Source organism: Salvelinus namaycush, chromosome 9, assembly GCF_016432855.1.
Source record: "Salvelinus namaycush isolate Seneca chromosome 9, SaNama_1.0, whole genome shotgun sequence".
NCBI classification, from domain to species: domain Eukaryota; kingdom Metazoa; phylum Chordata; class Actinopteri; order Salmoniformes; family Salmonidae; genus Salvelinus; species Salvelinus namaycush.
The window spans coordinates 55,717,599-55,736,507 of NC_052315.1; the positions used below are offsets into that span (position 1 = coordinate 55,717,599).

An 18,909-nucleotide genomic window follows, 5' to 3' on the forward strand; every position below is an offset into this window, starting at 1 on the left:
GATCCTCATCTCTCCCAAGTGGTCATTCTCTCTTTCTCCCCTTACCCATCTGTCTATCGCCTCCTTTGAATTCCATGCTGTCACAGTTACCAGCCCTTTCAAGCTTAACATCCTTATCATTTATCGCCCTCCAGGTTCCCTTGGAGAGTTCATCAATGAGCTTGATGCCTTGATAAGCTCCTTTCCTGAGGACGGCTCACCTCTCACAGTTCTGGGTGACTTTAACCTCCCCACGTCTACCTTTGACTCATTCCTCTCTGCCTCCTTCTTTCCACTCCTCTCCTCTTTTGACCTCACCCTCTCACCTTCCCCCCCTACTCACAAGGCAGGCAATACGCTTGACCTCATCTTTACTAGATGCTGTTCTTCCACTAACCTCATTGCAACTCCCCTCCTAGTCTCCGACCACTACCTTGTATCCTTTTCCCTCTCGCTCTCATCCAACACTTCCCACACTGCCCCTACTCGGATGGTATCGCGCCGTCCCAACCTTCGCTCTCTCTCCCCCGCTACTCTCTCCTCTTCCATCCTATCATCTCTTCCCTCTGCTCAAACCTTCTCCAACCTATCTCCTGATTCTGCCTCCTCAACCCTCCTCTCCTCCCTTTCTGCATCCTTTGACTCTATGTCCCCTATCCTCCAGGCCGGCTCGGTCCTCCCCTCCTGCTCCGTGGCTCGACGACTCATTGCGAGCTCACAGAACAGGGCTCCGGGCAGCCGAGCGGAAATGGAGGAAAACTCGCCTCCCTGCGGACCTGGCATCCTTTCACTCCCTCCTCTCTACATTTTCCTCTTCTGTCTCCGCTGCTAAAGCCACTTTCTACCACTCTAAATTCCAAGCATCTGCCTCTAACCCTAGGAAGCTCTTTGCCACCTTCTCCTCCCTCCTGAATCCTCCTCCCCCTCCCCCCCCCTCCTCCCTCTCTGCAGATGACTTCGTCAACCATTTTGAAAAGAAGGTCGACGACATCCGATCCTCGTTTGCTAAGTCAAACGACACCGCTGGTTCTGCTCACACTGCCCTACCCTGTGCTCTGACCTCTTTCTCCCCTCTCTCTCCAGATGAAATCTCGCGTCTTGTGACGGCCGGCCGCCCAACAACCTGCCCGCTTGACCCCCTCCTCTCTTCTCCAGACCATTTCCGGAGACCTTCTCCCTTACCTCACCTCGCTCATCAACTCATCCTTGACCGCTGGCTACGTCCCTTCCGTCTTCAAGAGAGCGAGAGTTGCACCCCTCCTGAAAAAACCTACACTCGATCCCTCCGATGTCAACAACTACAGACCAGTATCCCTTCTTTCTTTTCTCTCCAAAACTCTTGAATGTGCCGTCCTTGGCCAGCTCTCCTGCTATCTCTCTCAGAATGACCTTCTTGATCCAAATCAGTCAGGTTTCAAGACTAGTCATTCAACTGAGACTGCTCTTCTCTGTGTCACGGAGGCGCTCCGCACTGCTAAAGCTAACTCTCTCTCCTCTGCTCTCATCCTTCTCGACCTATCGGCTGCCTTTGATACTGTGAACCATCAGATCCTCCTCTCCACCCTCTCCGAGTTGGGCATCTCCGGCGCGGCCCACGCTTGGATTGCGTCCTACCTGACAGGTCGCTCCTACCAGGTGGCGTGGCGAGAATCTGTCTCCGCACCACGTGCTCTCACCACTGGTGTCCCCCAGGGCTCTGTTCTAGGCCCTCTCCTATTCTCGCTATACACCAAGTCACTTGGCTCTGTCATATCCTCACATGGTCTCTCCTATCATTGCTATGCAGACGACACACAATTAATCTTCTCCTTTCCCCCTTCTGATAACCAGGTGGCGAATCGCATCTCTGCATGTCTGGCAGACATATCAGTGTGGATGACGGATCACCACCTCAAGCTGAACCTCGGCAAGACGAAGCTGCTCTTCCTCCCGGGGAAGGACTGCCCATTCCATGATCTCGCCATCACGGTTGACAACTCCATTGTGTCCTCCTCCCAGAGCGCTAAGAACCTTGGCGTGATCCTGGACAACACCCTGTCGTTCTCAACTAACATCAAGGCGGTGACCCGTTCCTGTAGGTTCATGCTCTACAACATTCGCAGAGTACGACCCTGCCTCACACAGGAAGCGGCGCAGGTCCTAATCCAGGCACTTGTCATCTCCCGTCTGGATTACTGCAACTCGCTGTTGGCTGGGCTCCCTGCCTGTGCCATTAAACCCCTACAACTCATCCAGAACGCAGCAGCCCGTCTGGTGTTCAACCTTCCCAAGTTCTCTCACGTCACCCCGCTCCTCCGCTCTCTCCACTGGCTTCCAGTTGAAGCTCGCATCCGCTACAAGACCATGGTGCTTGCCTACGGAGCTGCGAGGGGAACGGCACCTCCGTACCTTCAGGCTCTGATCAGGCCCTACACCCAAACAAGGGCACTGCGTTCATCCACCTCTGGCCTGCTCGCCTCCCTACCTCTGAGGAAGTACAGTTCCCGCTCAGCCCAGTCAAAACTGTTCGCTGCTCTGGCACCCCAATGGTGGAACAAACTCCCTCACGACGCCAGGTCAGCGGAGTCAATCACCACCTTCCGGAGACACCTGAAACCCCACCTCTTTAAGGAATACCTAGGATAGGATAAAGTAACCCTTCTAACCCCCCCCCCCCCCCTTAAAAGAGTTAGATGCACTATTGTAAAGTGGTTGTTCCACTGGATATCATAAGGTGAATGCACCAATTTGTAAGTCGCTCTGGATAAGAGTGTCTGCTAAATGACTTAAATGTAAATGTAATGTAAATGTTCTCTGTGTATGTGTAGAGGCAGGTGTCCTATGCTCATAAATGCTGTGCCAGCCTTCTCCAATGCTATTGGCTGCAGTTAAAGCTGGAGAGGAATATGAGGTGAGGTATAAGCACACTGCCATTAGAACTAAGGGCAAGGTTCACCATGATAATGCATGGTCAAGTGGCTTTGGCTAAGACCTGAAGGCAATATAGCCCCCTCAGAGTGACCAGGCTAGCAGCTTGAATCCCCCTCATAGTATCCATTATATTAAGATCTCTGCAGCACTGTGTAGGGCAGGGCTATCCTTCACTGCGCCGTACTTCCATAGCCACGGCAAGGTAATGGAAAATAAGGTTAGGATTATGACCTGCCATAAAAGACTGAAAATGATTACTGAAACAATGTGCCTAAAATAACAAAACGGTCATAAATCAGGAGATATATGGCACGCAACAGAGGCACGGCTCCAGTCCTGTCCCAGCGATTTTAGGGAGAGAGGGGACAGGTACTGATGATTTTAACTTTGCATGATGGCGCGACAGAAAAAAAAGACTTCCGGACAATGGATGTAAAGGACTTTATAATCCAGTTTAACCCCCCCGTCCTCGTCGTCTGACTCAGTATGAATGTGCCTGATAAAGACAATCTGACACACTCTCTCCCTCCCTCCCCTGTATGGCTCACTTGGTAGAGCATGGCACTTGCAAAACCGGTGTTGTTGGTTCGATTCCCACAGGGAACCAGTATGAAAATGTATGCACTCTCTACTGTAAGTCGCTCTGGATATGAGCGTTTGCTAAATGACTAAAATGTAAATGTCTTCACATACGCTCTGTTATGTCTCCTCAGACCGTTACCACAGAAGCAGCTGAAGCGAAGGTAAGCATTACATGTCAAGAGCTGATCCTTTCATTGTCCCTACAGTCTGAACTACTGGTGAGGTCATATTTACAATCTCACATCTTTTTCCTTATTTGCAGTCTGTAAGGAGTCTTCTGTGGACAGAGGACTACAGAAGGGAAGAACTCCTGTTCTACGTCTGTCGTTCCTTGAAAGGAGGAGACGAGCAGAAGGGACCCTGGACAGAGGAGAGATGTTACATCCTTTTTCTGGGTAGAGTAGAGAATGTTTCCGCTTTCCTCTGTATTTTTAAACTCACCACTGCATCAGTCTGCAGTGAAAGTGGGTTAACCATTTAAAATGGTTCTGTTCTTTAAAAGGTAATGAATGTTTTATATTAAGTGCTAAACTTGAAAAGAAAAACATGTATAAAGGATTTTAAGTGTACTACTAAAACTATGGTTTGGTTGTTATACACAACTGCGTAAAGAAATAGTTTAATTGTGTAGAAAGTAACATACGGCATTTTTTGTAGACATTGTTGTAAATATTTTTTGCAGATTTGTAAGTTATTTTTATACCATGAAATACTGTAGTTTATTGTGAAGCATAATCTGTAATTATTGTTTCAATGTGAAAGCTCTTTTTGTAACCTATTATTGTTGAAATTATGTCAAATTAAATCATCAGTCCATATAATGTTCATATTGTCTCCGATGATTATGATAAAATGGGGATAATGGAAATGTTGACTTGTATAGGCTACCCATTATTGCATGACAGTGCTTATTCTTGGGCTCTCTTGCTGTTGTCAACAATTTGATAGACACTATCTTCACTAGTTACCACAGCCACAAAGTCATAAACCCCGGCCATTTCTACAATTTATCTCCTTACAATTTGATTTTAAACCTAACCTTAACCATTACCACACTGCGAACCTTATACCCTAACCTTAAATTAAGACCAAAAAGCCCGTTTTTGTTTTCATTAAGTTTTACGATATAGCCAATTTAGACTTTGTGGCTGTGGTAACTAGTTGAAACCGATCGATACAGACGTGTACATTGAAGCATGACCTCTAACCTTCTAGCACCTGTGACCACTAACTGCATTAGTGTTAACTAGAACTCCTTAACCCCAAGGCATGGCTAATTCATGAGTGTGTTATTATTATAGCCTATTTACCATGTATATGTATACAGTTCAACATTCATATGAGGACTTGTGAACTTAAATTTCACTCTGTATGTTGAAAGTGGAATATATCACCAATAAAACAAAGAAGGTAAAAGGATCTTGTTGAACAGCACTAACTATTGCAGTGTGTGTGTGTGTGTGTGTGTGTGTGTGTGTGTGTGTGTCCTCTTCCAGAGGGATAGTTCGCTCACTCCACTCATCTACTCATTATCTACAGGCCAGAGGAGTGAGGAGAGGGACAAGAGGCAGGAGAGTCAGGAAAGAGAGGAGAGTCAGGAGAGGCATCTCAGACATATTCCACCATAGCACAACAGCAGTACATCTCTGTACTGTACATACTATTCATCACCCCCCCCCCCCCCCCCTTTAACACCCGGCCTGTCTTTTGGGAGGCAGGTTGACAGGCTGTCATATTGCCTTACTTATGCGTGCGCATCTGTCATGTATCACTGACTAGGTCAAGTTATTGAACAAACAACTCAGGGATGGGAAATAAGCTTGAGGATCATTCAGCTGTGGCAGAGCAAATTGGTACACCTCTGAACATTAACTATGAATGTCAGGGATAAAGAATGCCTGTATTTGACATGTGGCTAGGTGTGGTCCGGTGTTCAGAGGGCAGAGTGAGACCAGATATCTCTATGCTCTGATCACAGCCCTGTAATCTGACCCTCACACACCAGTCAGTTAATGTTCTCGGTTCTGAGCAGTCACCAGGAAGTCAACAAGAACTCAAACAGTAATCCCCTACAGGTATAAATTAGATACAAAAGGGGAGTGGAATTCTGTTCCCCATTTTTTTATGAGAAAAAACATGCCCCTTGTATACATTTTTATTTAAAGCTTGAAGAAGCCCGGATTCTATCAGCAATGTCTGGTAGGAAGAGAATGATCACATAGTGAAATATAGTTTTGAATTTATGAGTTAGTCTTTAGGATTAAAAATGATTAAAATAATTTCGGTGTCTTCTTCTTGGGAACATCATGGTTTGATCTTTTAAGGACACCACTGTCATGGCTGGCTGTTCCGTTCTAGGAAAAGCCTTGTTGGGTAGACACAAACAAACACACATTGGACTGGAACACAAGCTAATGGGCGGGTTAGCCATTACATGTCTAAACCAGTGGAGGCTGGTAGGGGGAGCTATAGGAGGACGGGCTCAATGTAATGGCTGGAACGGAATAAATGGAACAGTCAAACATGGTTTCCACATGTTTGATGTGTTTCATACCGTTCCCGGTCATCTCATTCCAGCCATTACAATGAGCCCAGGATCCACTGCTGTAAACCCTACTAAAAGTCTTTGTTACATCCTTGGAAAGCTCTGCAGTACACTTGACAACAGAGCTCTTCTCTCATTGTTTTTGGGCCTGACTCCTTATTGGCTTAAGAGCAACAGAGATGAGAATCCAATGTTTGATTGTCTGTCTGATGCATACCCACACATACCAACTCTGTCACACAAACAACCTCTCACACGAATACACCCAGTCTACACAGTCCCAAGTTATTTCCATATCTGGCAATGGGGTAAGGGGGGCATTTCATCCAGTGATGAGAGAGGGAGAGAGACCACACAGGATGCGGGAGGAGAATAATTGTGACAAACCACTAAAGCCTCGAACAAAATAAAAGGAGACAGACCACAAGGGGAGAGGCAGCGAGCCAATCAGATTCTGACGACAACTGCATTAATCAAAGAAGGGTTCCACTTGGTCTTGGAGATGGGAAAAAAGAAACAAACCCAGCTGAACAGCCATGCCTCAGTTACTGTGTTGACAGTTAGTTGATGGGTAGTCCCTTCTAGTAAATCTATTTCTATAGCGGTAGGGATGATGTGGGAAAGCTGTGGCAGTCCTCATGAGAGGCAGTTTTATCATAGCGCTTGATGGTTTTTGCGACTGCACTTGAAGAAATGTTCAAAGTTCTTGACATTTTCCGTATTGATGGACCTTCATGTCTTACAGTAATGATGGATTGTCAATTCTCTTTGCTTATTTGAGCTGTTCTTGCCATAATATGGACTTGGTCTTTTATCTTCTGTATAGCACCCCTACCTTGTCACAGCACAACTGATTGGCTCAAATGCATTAAGAAAGAAAGGAAATTCCACAAAATTTACTTTCAACAAGGTTGTACATGATTTGTAACGGCACACACCTGTCTATATAATGTAACAGCAAAAACCAAGCCATGAGGTCAAAGGAATTGTCCGTAGAGCTCCGAGACAAAACATTTCGAAAGCATTGAAGGTCCCGAAGAATAGTGGCCTCCATCATTTTTAAATGGAAGAAGTTTGGAACCACCAAGACTCTTCCTAGAGCTGGCCGCCTGGTCAAACTGAGCCATCGGGAGAGAAGGACCTTGGTCAGGGAGGTGACCAAGAATCTGATGGTCACTGACAGAGCTCCAGAGTTCCTCTGTGGAGAATGGAGAACGTTCCAGATGGACAACCATCTCTGTAGCACTCCACCAATCAGGTTTTTATGGTAGAGTGGCCACACTGAAGCCACCCCTCTGTAAAAGGCACATGACAGCCCGCTTGGAGTTTGCCAAAAGGCACCTAAAGGACTCAGACCATGAGAAACAAGATTCCGTGGTTAGCCGTGGTATATTGGCCATGTATCACAAACCCCCGAGGTGTCTTATTGCTATTATAAACTGGTTACCAACGTAAGTAGGGACAGTAAAAACAAATGTTTTGTCATACCTGTGGTATATGGTCTGATATACCATGTCTGACAGCCACTCAGCATTCATGGCTCGAACCACCCAGACTATAATGGTCTACAATCAAGACAGGCAACTTTTTGGTTCTGAAGCACAGATTAGATGTTTATTAAACAATAATTTGGTGCAATATTGTAAGCCTATGTTCGAAACCAGATCAACTAGGCAAAGGTATAAATATATAATACAAGTGGTAAGCATATGTAGCCACTTAAAATATGTATGAAAAATATGTATTTTTCCCATTTAGTTTCATACTCGCGACTCCCCAAAACTTTCTCCACTTTGAGAATTGCCCAATTCTGATGTTACCCAAAATAAAGTTGAACTTTGAAATGGTTAAGGTAAGGGTTAGGGTAAGGACATCCCAAGGATCCCTGATAGCAAGACAAAAAACAAGTCCAAATCAGGAAGTTTAACCACCCTTTAAGCTGGAAGATGATGAGTCCCTAAAGTACTGTATAGTCCTCTACATGTACAGTGGGGCAAAAAAGTATTTAGTCAGCCACCAATTGTGCAAGTTCTCCCACTTAAAAAGATGAGAGAGGCCTGTAATGTTCATCATAGGTACACTTCAACTATGACAGACAAAATGAGAAAAAAAATATGGAAAATCACATTGTAGGATTTTTAATGAATTTATTTGCAAATGATGGTGGAAAATAAGTATTTGGTCACCTACAAACAAGCAAGATTTCTGGCTCTCAGACCTGTAACTTCTTCTTTAAGAGGCTCCTCTGTCCTCCACTCGTTACCTGTATTAATGGCACCTGTTTGAACTTGTTATCAGTATAAAAGACACCTGTCCACAACCTCAAACAGTCACACTCCAAACTCCACTATGGCCAAGACCAAAGAGCTGTCAAAGGACACCAGAAACAAAATTGTAGACCTGCACCAGGCTGGGAAGACTGAATCTGCAATAGGTAAGCAGCTTGGTTTGAAGAAATCAACTGTGGGAGCAATTATTAGGAAATGGAAGACATACAAGACCACTGATAATCTCCCTCGATCTGGGGCTCCACGCAAGATCTCACCCCGTGGGGTCAAAATGATCACAAGAACGGTGAGCAAAAACACCACACGGGGGGACCTAGTGAGTGACCTGCAGAGAGCTGGGACCAAAGTAACAAAGCCTACCATCAGTAACACACTACGCCGCCAGGGACTCAAATCCTGCAGTGCCAGACGTGTCCCCCTGCTTAAGCCAGTACATGTCAGGCCCATCTGAAGTTTGCTAGAGAGCATTTGGATGATCCAGAAGAAGATTGGGAGAATGTCATATGGTCAGATGAAACCAAAATATAACTTTTTGGTAAAAACTCAACTCGTCGTGTTTGGAGGACAAAGAATGCTGAGTTGCATCCAAAGAACACCATACCTACTGTGAAGCATGCGGGTGGAAACATCATGCTTTGGGGCTGTTTTTCTGCAAAGGGACCAGGACGACTGATCCGTGTAAAGGAAAGAATGAATGGGGCCATGTATTGTGAGATTTTGAGTGCAAACCTCCTTCCATCAGCAAGGGCATTGAAGATGAAACGTGGCTGGGTCTTTCAGCATGACAATGATCCCAAACACACCGCCCAGGCAACGAATGAGTGGCTTCGTAAGAAGCATTTCAAAGTCCTGGAGTGGCCTAGCCAGTCTCCAGATCTCAACCCCATAGAAAATCTTTGGAGGGAGTTGAAAGTCCGTGTTGCCCAGCAACAGCCCCAAAACATCACTGCTCTAGAGGAGATCTGCATGGAGGAATGGGCCAAAATACCAGCAAGTGTGTGAAAACCTTGTGAAGACTTACAGAAAACGTTTAACCTCTGTCATTGCCAACAAAGGGTATATAACAAAGTATTGAGATAAACTTTTGTTATTGACCAAATACTTATTTTCCACCATAATTTGCAAATAAATTCATTAAAAATCCTACAATGTGATTTTCTGGATAATTTTTTTCTCATTTTGTCTGTCATAGTTGAAGTGTACCTATGATGAAAATTACAGGCCTCTCTCATCTTTTTAAGTGGGAGAACTTGCACAATTGGTGGCTGACTAAATACTTTTTTGCCCCACTGTATGTCTGTTGATCATTTAACTGAAACAATATCACTCTGTACTTGTATATCGCTTAAAAATATATTGACACAAGATCGATTACTTGTATTAAGCCTTCGTTGGGTTAAAATAAGCAAAAGTATCTGCCAATGTCTTTAGATCATTTTGTTTGGTAAGAAAAAAAACAGGTAGTTTACCTTATTTCAATATATTCTTCAATATATTTTACCTTAATCGTCTTATTAAGGTAAAATATCATGAAATAAGACACATTACTTGTATTAAACCTTCTTTAGGTAAAAAATAAGCAAAAGTATCTGCCAGTTAGACAATTTAGCTTGTTAAGAAAAACACATTTTAAGTGAATTATCGCTCAATATAAGATATTTAGGCTTACTTAAATGTCACTTTTTGCAGTGTAGAACCTTTGTAGGAGCATCGTTAAACCATCGTTAATAAAGTTACACTTGAAAATGACTGTTGTTTACCAACTGCCTCAGACCACTCGTAAAACAGCTAAGTGCCTCGTTAGATGCGTTATTCCCACATTATACACAGAAGATCTCCGCTTTACATAGACTTCAAATGTTTATCTGTCTCTCTGTGACTGCCGATAACTTCACAATGAAGTTGACTACAAATACAAAATTGCCAATGTCTTTGCAACTGACACAAACTAGCGAAGGATAAAAATATGCTTCAAATGAAACCTGAGATGACTGCATTAAAAGATACACCGAGTGTACAACATTAGAACACCTGCTCTTTCCATGACATAGACTGACCATGTGAATCCAGGTGAAAGCTATGATCCCTTATCAAATCAAATCAAATTGATTTATATAGCCCTTCGTACATCAGCTGATATCTCAAAGTGCTGTACAGAAACCCAGCCTAAAACCCCAAACAGCAAGCAATGCAGGTGTAGAAGCACGGTGGCTAGGAAAAACTCCCTAGAAAGGCCAAAACCTAGGAAGAAACCTAGAGAGGAACCAGGCTATGAGGGGTGGCCAGTCCTCTTCTGGCTGTGCCGGTTGGAGATTATAACAGAACATGGCCAAGATGTTCAAATGTTCATAAATGACCAGCATGGTCAAATAATAATAATCACAGTAGTTATCGAGGGTGCAGCAAGTCAGCACCTCAGGAGTAAATGTCAGTTGGCTTTTCATAGCCGATCATTAAGAGTATCTCTACCGCTCCTGCTGTCTCTAGAGAGTTGAAAACAGCAGGTCTGGTACAGGTAGCACGTCCGGTGAACAGGTCAGGGTTCCATATCCGCAGGCAGAACAGTTGATGTTACTTGATATATTATTGATGTCACTTGATAGATCCACTGCAATCAGTGTAGATGAAGGGGAGAAGACAAGTTAAAGAATTATTTTTAAGCCTTGAGACAATTGACACATGGATTGTGTATGTGTGCGATTCAGAGGGTGAATAGCCAAAACAAATTATTTAAATGCCTTTGAACGGGGTATGGTAGTAGGTGCCAGGCGCACCGGTTTGTGTCAAGAACTGCTGTGTTTTTCATGCTCAACAGTTTCCCGTGTGTATCAAGAATGGGTCACCACCCATGGGACATCCAGCCAACATGGGACAGTATCCCTGTGGAACGCTTTCGACACCTTGTATAGTCCATTCCCCTACGAATTGAGGCTGTTCTGAGGGCAAACAGGGGAGAGGAGGGTGCAAATCAATATTAGGAAAGGGTTCTTAACGCAGGGAAACTTAAATCCGTTTTACCAAATTTCTATCAGCATGTTATTTGTGCAACCAGAGGGACAAAAACTCTAGACCACCTTTACTCCACACAGACGCGTACAAAGCTCTCCCTCGCCCTCCATAATTCTATCCTCCCGATTCCTGCTTACCAGCTAAAATTAAAGCAGGAAGCACCAGTGACTCGGTCAATAAAAAAGGGGTCAGATGAAGTAGACGCTAAGCTACAGGACTGTTTTGCTAGCATTGAGTACACCATGTCAGTCATTGGCTTCATCAGTAAGTGCATCGATGACGTCGTCCCCAGTGACTGTACGTAGATACCCCAACCAGAAGACAAGGATTACAGGCAACATCCGCACTGAGCTAAAGGCTAGAGCTGCCACTTTCAAGGAGCGGGACTCTAACCCGGAAGCTTTCAAGAAACCCCGCTATGACCTCCGACGAACCAACAAACAGGCAAAGCTTCAATACAGGACTAAGATCGAATCGTACTACAACGGTTCCGAGTTAAACTACTTCTATGTTCGCGGTGAGGCAAATAACACTGAAACATGCATATGAGCACCAGCTGGTCCGGGAAGACAGATCACGCTCTCCGCAGCCGATGCGATTAAGACCTTTAAACAGCTCAATATTCAAAAGGCTGCAGGGCCAGACGGATTACCAGGACGTGTCTTGCGAGCATGCCCTGAGCAACTAGCAAGTGTCTTCACTGACATTTTCAACCTCTCCCTGTCTGAGTCTGTAATACCAACATGTTTTAAGCAGAACACCATAGTGCCTGTGCCCAAGAACACTAAGGTAACCTGCCTAAATGACTACCGACCTGTAGCACTCACGTCTGTAGACATGAAGTGCTTTGAAAGGTTGGTCATGGCTCACATCAACACCATTATCCCAGAAACCCTAGACCCACTCCAATTTGCATACCGCCCCAAAAGATCCACAGAAAATGCAGTCTCTATTGTAGAGGTCGACCGATTATGATTTTTCAATGCCGATAGGAGAACCAAAAAAAGCGATACCGATACCGAGCCTTTGGTCATTAATATGGTCGAATTCGGAAACTATCATTTCGAAAACAAAACGTTTATTCTTTCACTGAAATACGGAACCGTTCCGTTTTTTATCTAACGGGTGGCATCCATAAGTCTAAATATTCCTGTTACATTGCACAACCTTCAATGTCATAATTATGTAAAATTCTGGCAAATTAGTTCGCAACGAGCCAAGCAGTCCAAACTGTTGCATATACCCTGACTCTGTGTGCAATGAACGCAAGAGAAGTGACACAATTTCACCTGGTTAATATTGCCTGCTAACCTGGATTTCTTTTAGCTAAATATGCAGGTTTAAAAATATATACTTCTGTGTATTGATTTTAAGAAAGGCATTGATGTTTATGGTTAGGTACAGTCGTGCAACGATTGTGCTTTTTTGGCAAATGCGCTTTTGTTAAATCATCCCGTTTGGCGAAGTTGGCTGTCTTTGTTAGGAAGAAATAATCTTCACACAGTTTGCAACGAGCCAGGATGGCCCAAACTGCTGCATAGACCCTGACTCTGTTGCAAGAGAAGTGACACAATTTCCATAGTTAAAAGAAATTCATGTTAGCAGACAATATTAACTAAATACGCAGGTTTAAAAATATATTACTCGTGTATTGATTTTAAGAAAGGCATTGATGTTCATGGTTGGGTACACGTTGGAGAAACGACAGTCATTTTTTGCGAATGCGCACTGCATTGATTATATGCAACGCAGGACACTCTAGATGAACTAGTAATATCATCAACCATGTGTAGGTAACTAGTGATTATGATTGATTGATTGTTTTTATAAGATAAGTTTAATGCTAGCTAGCAACTTACCTTGGCTTCTTACTGCATTTGGGTAACAGGCAGGCTCCTCATGAAGCGCAATGAGAGGCAGGTGGTTAGAGCGTTGGACTAGTTAACCGTAAGGTTGCAAGATTGAATCCCGGAGCTGACAAGGTAAAAATCTGTCGTTCTGCCCCTGAACAAGGCAGTTAACCCACCGTTCCTAGGCCGTCATTGAAAATAAGAATGTGTTCCTAACTGACTTGCCTAGTTAAATAAAGATTAAATAAATCCAAAATGTCCAAAAATACCGATTTCCGATTGTTATGAAAACTTGAAATCGGCCATAATTAAATCGGCCATTCCGATTAAATCGGTCGACCTCTAATAGTCACTTTAATAATTGTACATGTACATATTAACCGGTGCCCCCGCACACTGACTCAGTTCCGGTACCCCCCTGTATATAGTCTCGCTATTGTTATTTTACTGCTGCTCTTTAATCATTTGTTACTTTTCTTATCCAGATTATTATTTTAACTGCTTTGTTGGTTAGGTGCTCATAAGTAAGCGTTTCACTGTAAGGTTGCATTCGGCGCATGCGACTCAAAATATGATTTGATGATCAATGGAAACAGGATGCACCCGAGCTCAATTTCGAGTCTCATAGCAAAGGGTCTGAATACTTAGGTAAATTAAGGTGTTTTTTTTGCAAAAATGTCTAAACCTGTTTTTGCTTTGTCATTATGAGTGTGTGTAGATTGATGAGGACTTTTTTTACATTTATTTAAGCCATTTTAGAATAAGGCTGTAAAAACAAAATGTGGAAAAGGCCAGGGGTCTGAATACTTTCCGAACATAATGTGTGTGTGTGTGTAAAGACGTAAATCTTAAATTGTATCTCTTGATTCTTCGCCGCCGCCTCCCATAGAACCTTTTTATCAAATGCGTTTGAGAATGAGAAGGAGGATGGAAGGAATCATGATTGAGATTCCCTTTAGGCTGTCTCAGTACTCTAAAATGGCTTCTTCTCCTCATATCCTTTCCTTCATGAATAGAGAGGTGAAAAGATACGTTTCCACTATATTGCTTTCACCTGCCATGTTCTGCCAGATCAGTAATCAGCAGAGGATAGGATACGTGGAAAGGTTTAAACTTTGAGACAGAGCCATACATACCCGACAGATTCAAAAGAACAGCTGCTCACCTGCAATTGTGCTACTGGAAGTATTATCTGTCGAGGCCTAGGAGAGAAATGGAGGAAAATAACTGACTGGATAGCTTTGTACAATCTGTTGATTCAATTTTGCTAAATAGAGTGGATGGATTGGTAGAGGATAAATCTCAAACTTATTTTAAAATGAAGCCTATATTTATGTTTTGAACGTAAAATAAATATTATATCCTGTTGAGATGTAACCACACTTAGTATTCCCCATAGCCTACCTGCTGAGAAACTGGCTAGGTCAGCGATGCAAGCTGGGACACAGATCTCAGTGGGGGTAGCAGTGATATGATATTGGAGGTGACACTTAGGGCTGAAGGAACGTCTTACTATAAGTGGCGAGTTTAGAGACAGCAGGTGGTTTGGCTGGTTTTGGCAGGATGCCCGAAGATAAACTTTCACACACATTTGATGGTCTTTCTGGTTTCCTTGAAGCCTTAGATGTAACTATGGGAGAGTACTTGAACAGAAAGTTGGGACCCAACTCCAGGGTGTCATCCAAGGTGAAGGTGTCACCATCTCTCCCGGACGGGCCTGGCTGGGACTGTACCGTATGTTCACGGACATCGACTTCAGAACTTTTTGTTGGTTCGTGGTCAGTTTGAAAAGGGGTGCGTGCATTGCCAACAATGGTCACTGGCTCAGTGGTTGCATTTAAATGAGGGTTAGTTTGAAAAGTATTGTTTAGAGGTTGTTTGGTACCAGCATAAGTCTCTTGCTCAGTGGTTACAATGAACTTCAAAGGAAGGAAAACTTCAAAAGGCTCATTCAGGGGCCTACTAATCTCCACAGACTCCAGCGCAGTAGTCGTGACAATGGGCTCGGTAAGGACCATAGTGGAGTTGGTCCCAGTTTTGGGCTCCAGTGTTGGTTCAACCAAAGGTTCAAAGGTGTCGTTGTTCACCCTCTTGTCATCACACAAGGCACCAAATGTTTACGAGGACAATGGCACTGTATAGGACGCAGACACAGCACTATCACTGTCATTAAATAAACTTTCTCCAGAGCAGTTTGGTAAAGTTTCATCTTGAATCCTCCAGGTCTCTGAGGCATGCATGGAACTCAAAATTGGGGAGCAGGACTTCTGTCTGACTGGTTATCGCTGGGCTGCTTTGACTGAATGGGATCTTCCCTGCAAATTGGTTGCTTAACTTAGCATCAATAGGCCTGACATCAGTGGAATGGGACTAATTGACACTGCTGGTGTCTCTTAAGGTACTTCTTTGCTCCAGAGCCAGGGGGCAGATTCCGTGCTTTATGCTTCAAAGCAGAAACATGTGTGTGACCCCAGAGATCATTGGTAGTAAGGTTCAGATTGTCCTCGTCAGTGGCTTGTAGGATAGAAATATAAATTACCATAATCAAATCTAACAAAATTATATACGCCCAACAGGCAATGGCTGCAGCTATGACTAGGTTAAATAACTGCATATTTTATGAGTTCAACCATAATAGGATAGACCCACCATGGAACAAAATGGGAGGAACAGGAGCTAAATGTTGAGTTTATAGGGATAACATTCAAGTTTACTTTTCAATATTCATAGATCAACCTGAAAGGTTTCTCACAACTTTTTTGATTTATTTATTTAACCAGGTAAGCTAGTTGAGAACAAGTTCTCATTTACAACTGCGACCTGGCCAAGATAAAGCAAAGCAGTGCAACACAAACAAAATTACTGTAACGCTCTGGGTGTCGGGGGTGTGAAGTCAGGCGCAGGAACAACAGATAGTTCAATATAGTGCTTTTAATGCGCACACGGGAAACAATGTCTCCACGAAAACACTGAGTGTAAATGTCCCATACACGGGGGACAAAAACCCAGTCCAAATATACTCTAATGAACGCAACAAACAAATACGTTCATCTACTCCCGAATCCCAATGTACAACTGAATCAATCCCGCACAAAGAAACGTACGGGCTGGCTGACTAATAAAGCCCAACTAATGATAATCACCTCCACACAGGTGTAACAAATAAACACATAAGGAGGGGGAGGAAAACGAGTCAGTGGCAGCTAGTAGGCCGGCGACGACGACCGCCGAGCGCCACCCGAACGGGAAGGGGAGTCACCTTCGGTCGGAGTCGTGACAGTATCCCCCCTCTGACGCGCGGCTCCCGCAGCGCGCCGACACCGGCCTCGAGGTCGACCCGGAGGACGAGGCGCAGGGCGATCCGGATGGAGGCGATGGAAATCCCTCAACATTGACGGATCCAAAATGTCCTCCACCGGTACCCAGCACCTCTCCTCCGGACCGTACCCCTCCCAGTCCACGAGGTACTGCAGGCCCCTCACCCGGCGTCTCGAGTCCAGAATGGTCCAGAATGGCCCGTATCGTATACGCCGGGGACCCCTCGATGTCCAGAGGGGGAGGAGGGACCTCCGGCACCTCACCGTCCTGCAGGGGACCAGCTACCACCGGCCTGAGGAGAGACACATGAAACGAGGGGTTAATACGATAATAGGAAGGGAGTTGTAATCGATAACACACCTCGTTTATTCTCCTCAGGACTTTGAAGGGCCCTACACACTGCGGCCCCAGCTTCCGGCAGGGCAAGCGGAGAGGCAGGTTTCGGGTCGAGAGCCAGACCCTTTCCCCCGGTACAAACACGGGGGCCTCACTGCGCTGGCGGTCAGCGCTCCTCTTCTGCCTTCTACTAGCTTGTTGGAGGGACTCCTGGACGGCCCTCCAGGTCTCCTTGGAGCGCTGTACCCATTCCTCCACCGCAGGAGCCTCGGTCTGGCTCGGATGCCATGGTGCCAGGACCGGCTGGTACCCCAACACACACTGAAAGGGGGACACGTTAGTAGAGGAGTGGCGTAGTGAGTTCTAGGCCATCTCGGCCCAGGGAATGTATCTCGCCCACTCCCCTGGCCGGTCCTGGCAATACGACCGCAGAAACCTACCCACCTCCTGGTTCACTCTCTCCACCTGCCCATTACTCTCGGGGTGATAACCGGAAGTCAGGCTGACCGAGACCCCCAGACGCTCCATGAACGCCCTCCATACTCGGGACGTGAACTGGGGGCCCCGATCAGAAACGATGTCCTCCGGCACCCCGTAGTGCCGGAAGACGTGGGTGAATAAGGCCTCCGCAGTCTGTAGGGCTGTAGGGATACCGGGCAACGGGAGGAGACGGCAGGACTTAGAAAACCGATCCACAATCACCAGAACCGTAGTGTTCCCCTGAGACGGGGGAAGATCGGTCAGGAAATCTACGGACAGATGAGACCATTGTTGAACGGGGAGGGGTTGCAACTTCCCTCTAGGAAGGTGCCTAGGAGCCTTACTCTGGGCGCATACCGAACAGGAGGAGACATAAACCCTAACGTCCCGAGCTAAGGTAGACCACCAATACCTCCCCCGAAGGCTCCCCACTGTCCTCGCCACCCCAGGGTGACCCGAGGAGGGTAGGACGTGAGCCCACCGAATCAGTTGGTCCCGAACACCAAGTGGCACGTACTTCCGCCCCGCCGGACACTGAAGAGGCGCGGGTTCCGCCTGTAGCGCCCGCTCGATGTCCGAGTCCACCTCCCATACCACTGGTGCTATCAGCCTCGAGGCGGGGAGGATGGGAGTGGGTTCGGTGGACCTATCCTCCGTGTCGTAAAGGCGGGACAGTGCGTCAGCCTTTACGTTTTGGGAGCCTGGTCTATAGGATAATGTAAACCGGAACCGGGTGAAGAACATGGCCCACCTTGCCTGATGTGGGTTCAGTCTCCTAGCTGCCCGAATATACTCCAGATTCTGGTGGTCGGTCCAGATGAGAAAGGGGTGCTTAGCCCCCTTAAGCCAGTGTCTCCACACCTTCAGAGCCCTGACCACCGCTAACAACTCCCGGTCCCCCACATCATAGTTACGCTCCGCTGGGCTGAGCTTCCTAGAGAAGAAAGCGCAGGGGCGGAGTTTTGGTGGCGTACCCGAGCGCTGTGATAGCACGGCACCCACCCCAGCCTCGGAAGCGTCCACCTCCACTATGAATGCTAAAGAAGGGTCCGGATGCGCCAACACGGGCGCATCCGGGAACAGAGCCTTCAACCTGTTGAAAGCTCCGTCCGCCGCTGCTGACCACCGCAACCGCACCGGGCCCCCCTTTAGCAGTGAGGTAATGGGAGCCGCTACCTGGCCAAAACCCCGGATAAATCTCCGGTAGTAGTTGGCAAAACCCAAAAACCGCTGCACCTCTTTTACCGTGGTTGGAGTCGGCCAATTACGCACGGCCTTAATGCGGTCACTCTCCACCACCACCCCCGAGGTGGAAATGCGATAACCCAGGAAGGAGACGGCTCGTTTGGAGAACACACACTTCTCAGCCTTGACGTATAGGTCATGCTCCAGCAGTCTACCAAGCACCTTGCGTACCAGAGATACATGCGCGGCGTGAGTAGCTGAGTAGATCAGAATGTCATCGATATACACAACCACGCCCTGCACGTGCAGGTCCCTGAGAATCTCGTCTACAAAGGATTGGAAAACGGCTGGAGCATTCTTTAACCCATACGGCATGACGCAGTACTCATAGTGGCCCGATGTGGTACTAAATGCGGTTTTCCACTCG

At 45.9% G+C, this 18,909-nt stretch overlaps 1 protein-coding gene across 2 annotated transcripts in view; it reads left to right on the forward strand.

Annotated features, from left to right (window-relative positions):
• Positions 1-4,528, forward strand: part of LOC120054211 (zinc finger protein aebp2-like) — a 60,457-nt gene extending 55,929 nt beyond the window's left edge. For both annotated transcript variants that reach the window (XM_039001672.1, XM_039001674.1), the window contains exons 8-9: positions 3,603-3,632; positions 3,734-4,528. In XM_039001672.1, the coding sequence (XP_038857600.1) occupies positions 3,603-3,632; positions 3,734-3,740 (37 nt within the window). In that variant the 3' untranslated portion in view covers positions 3,741-4,528. The remainder of the gene's footprint in view (positions 1-3,602; positions 3,633-3,733) is intronic.
• Positions 4,529-18,909: the final 14,381 nt, after the last annotated feature.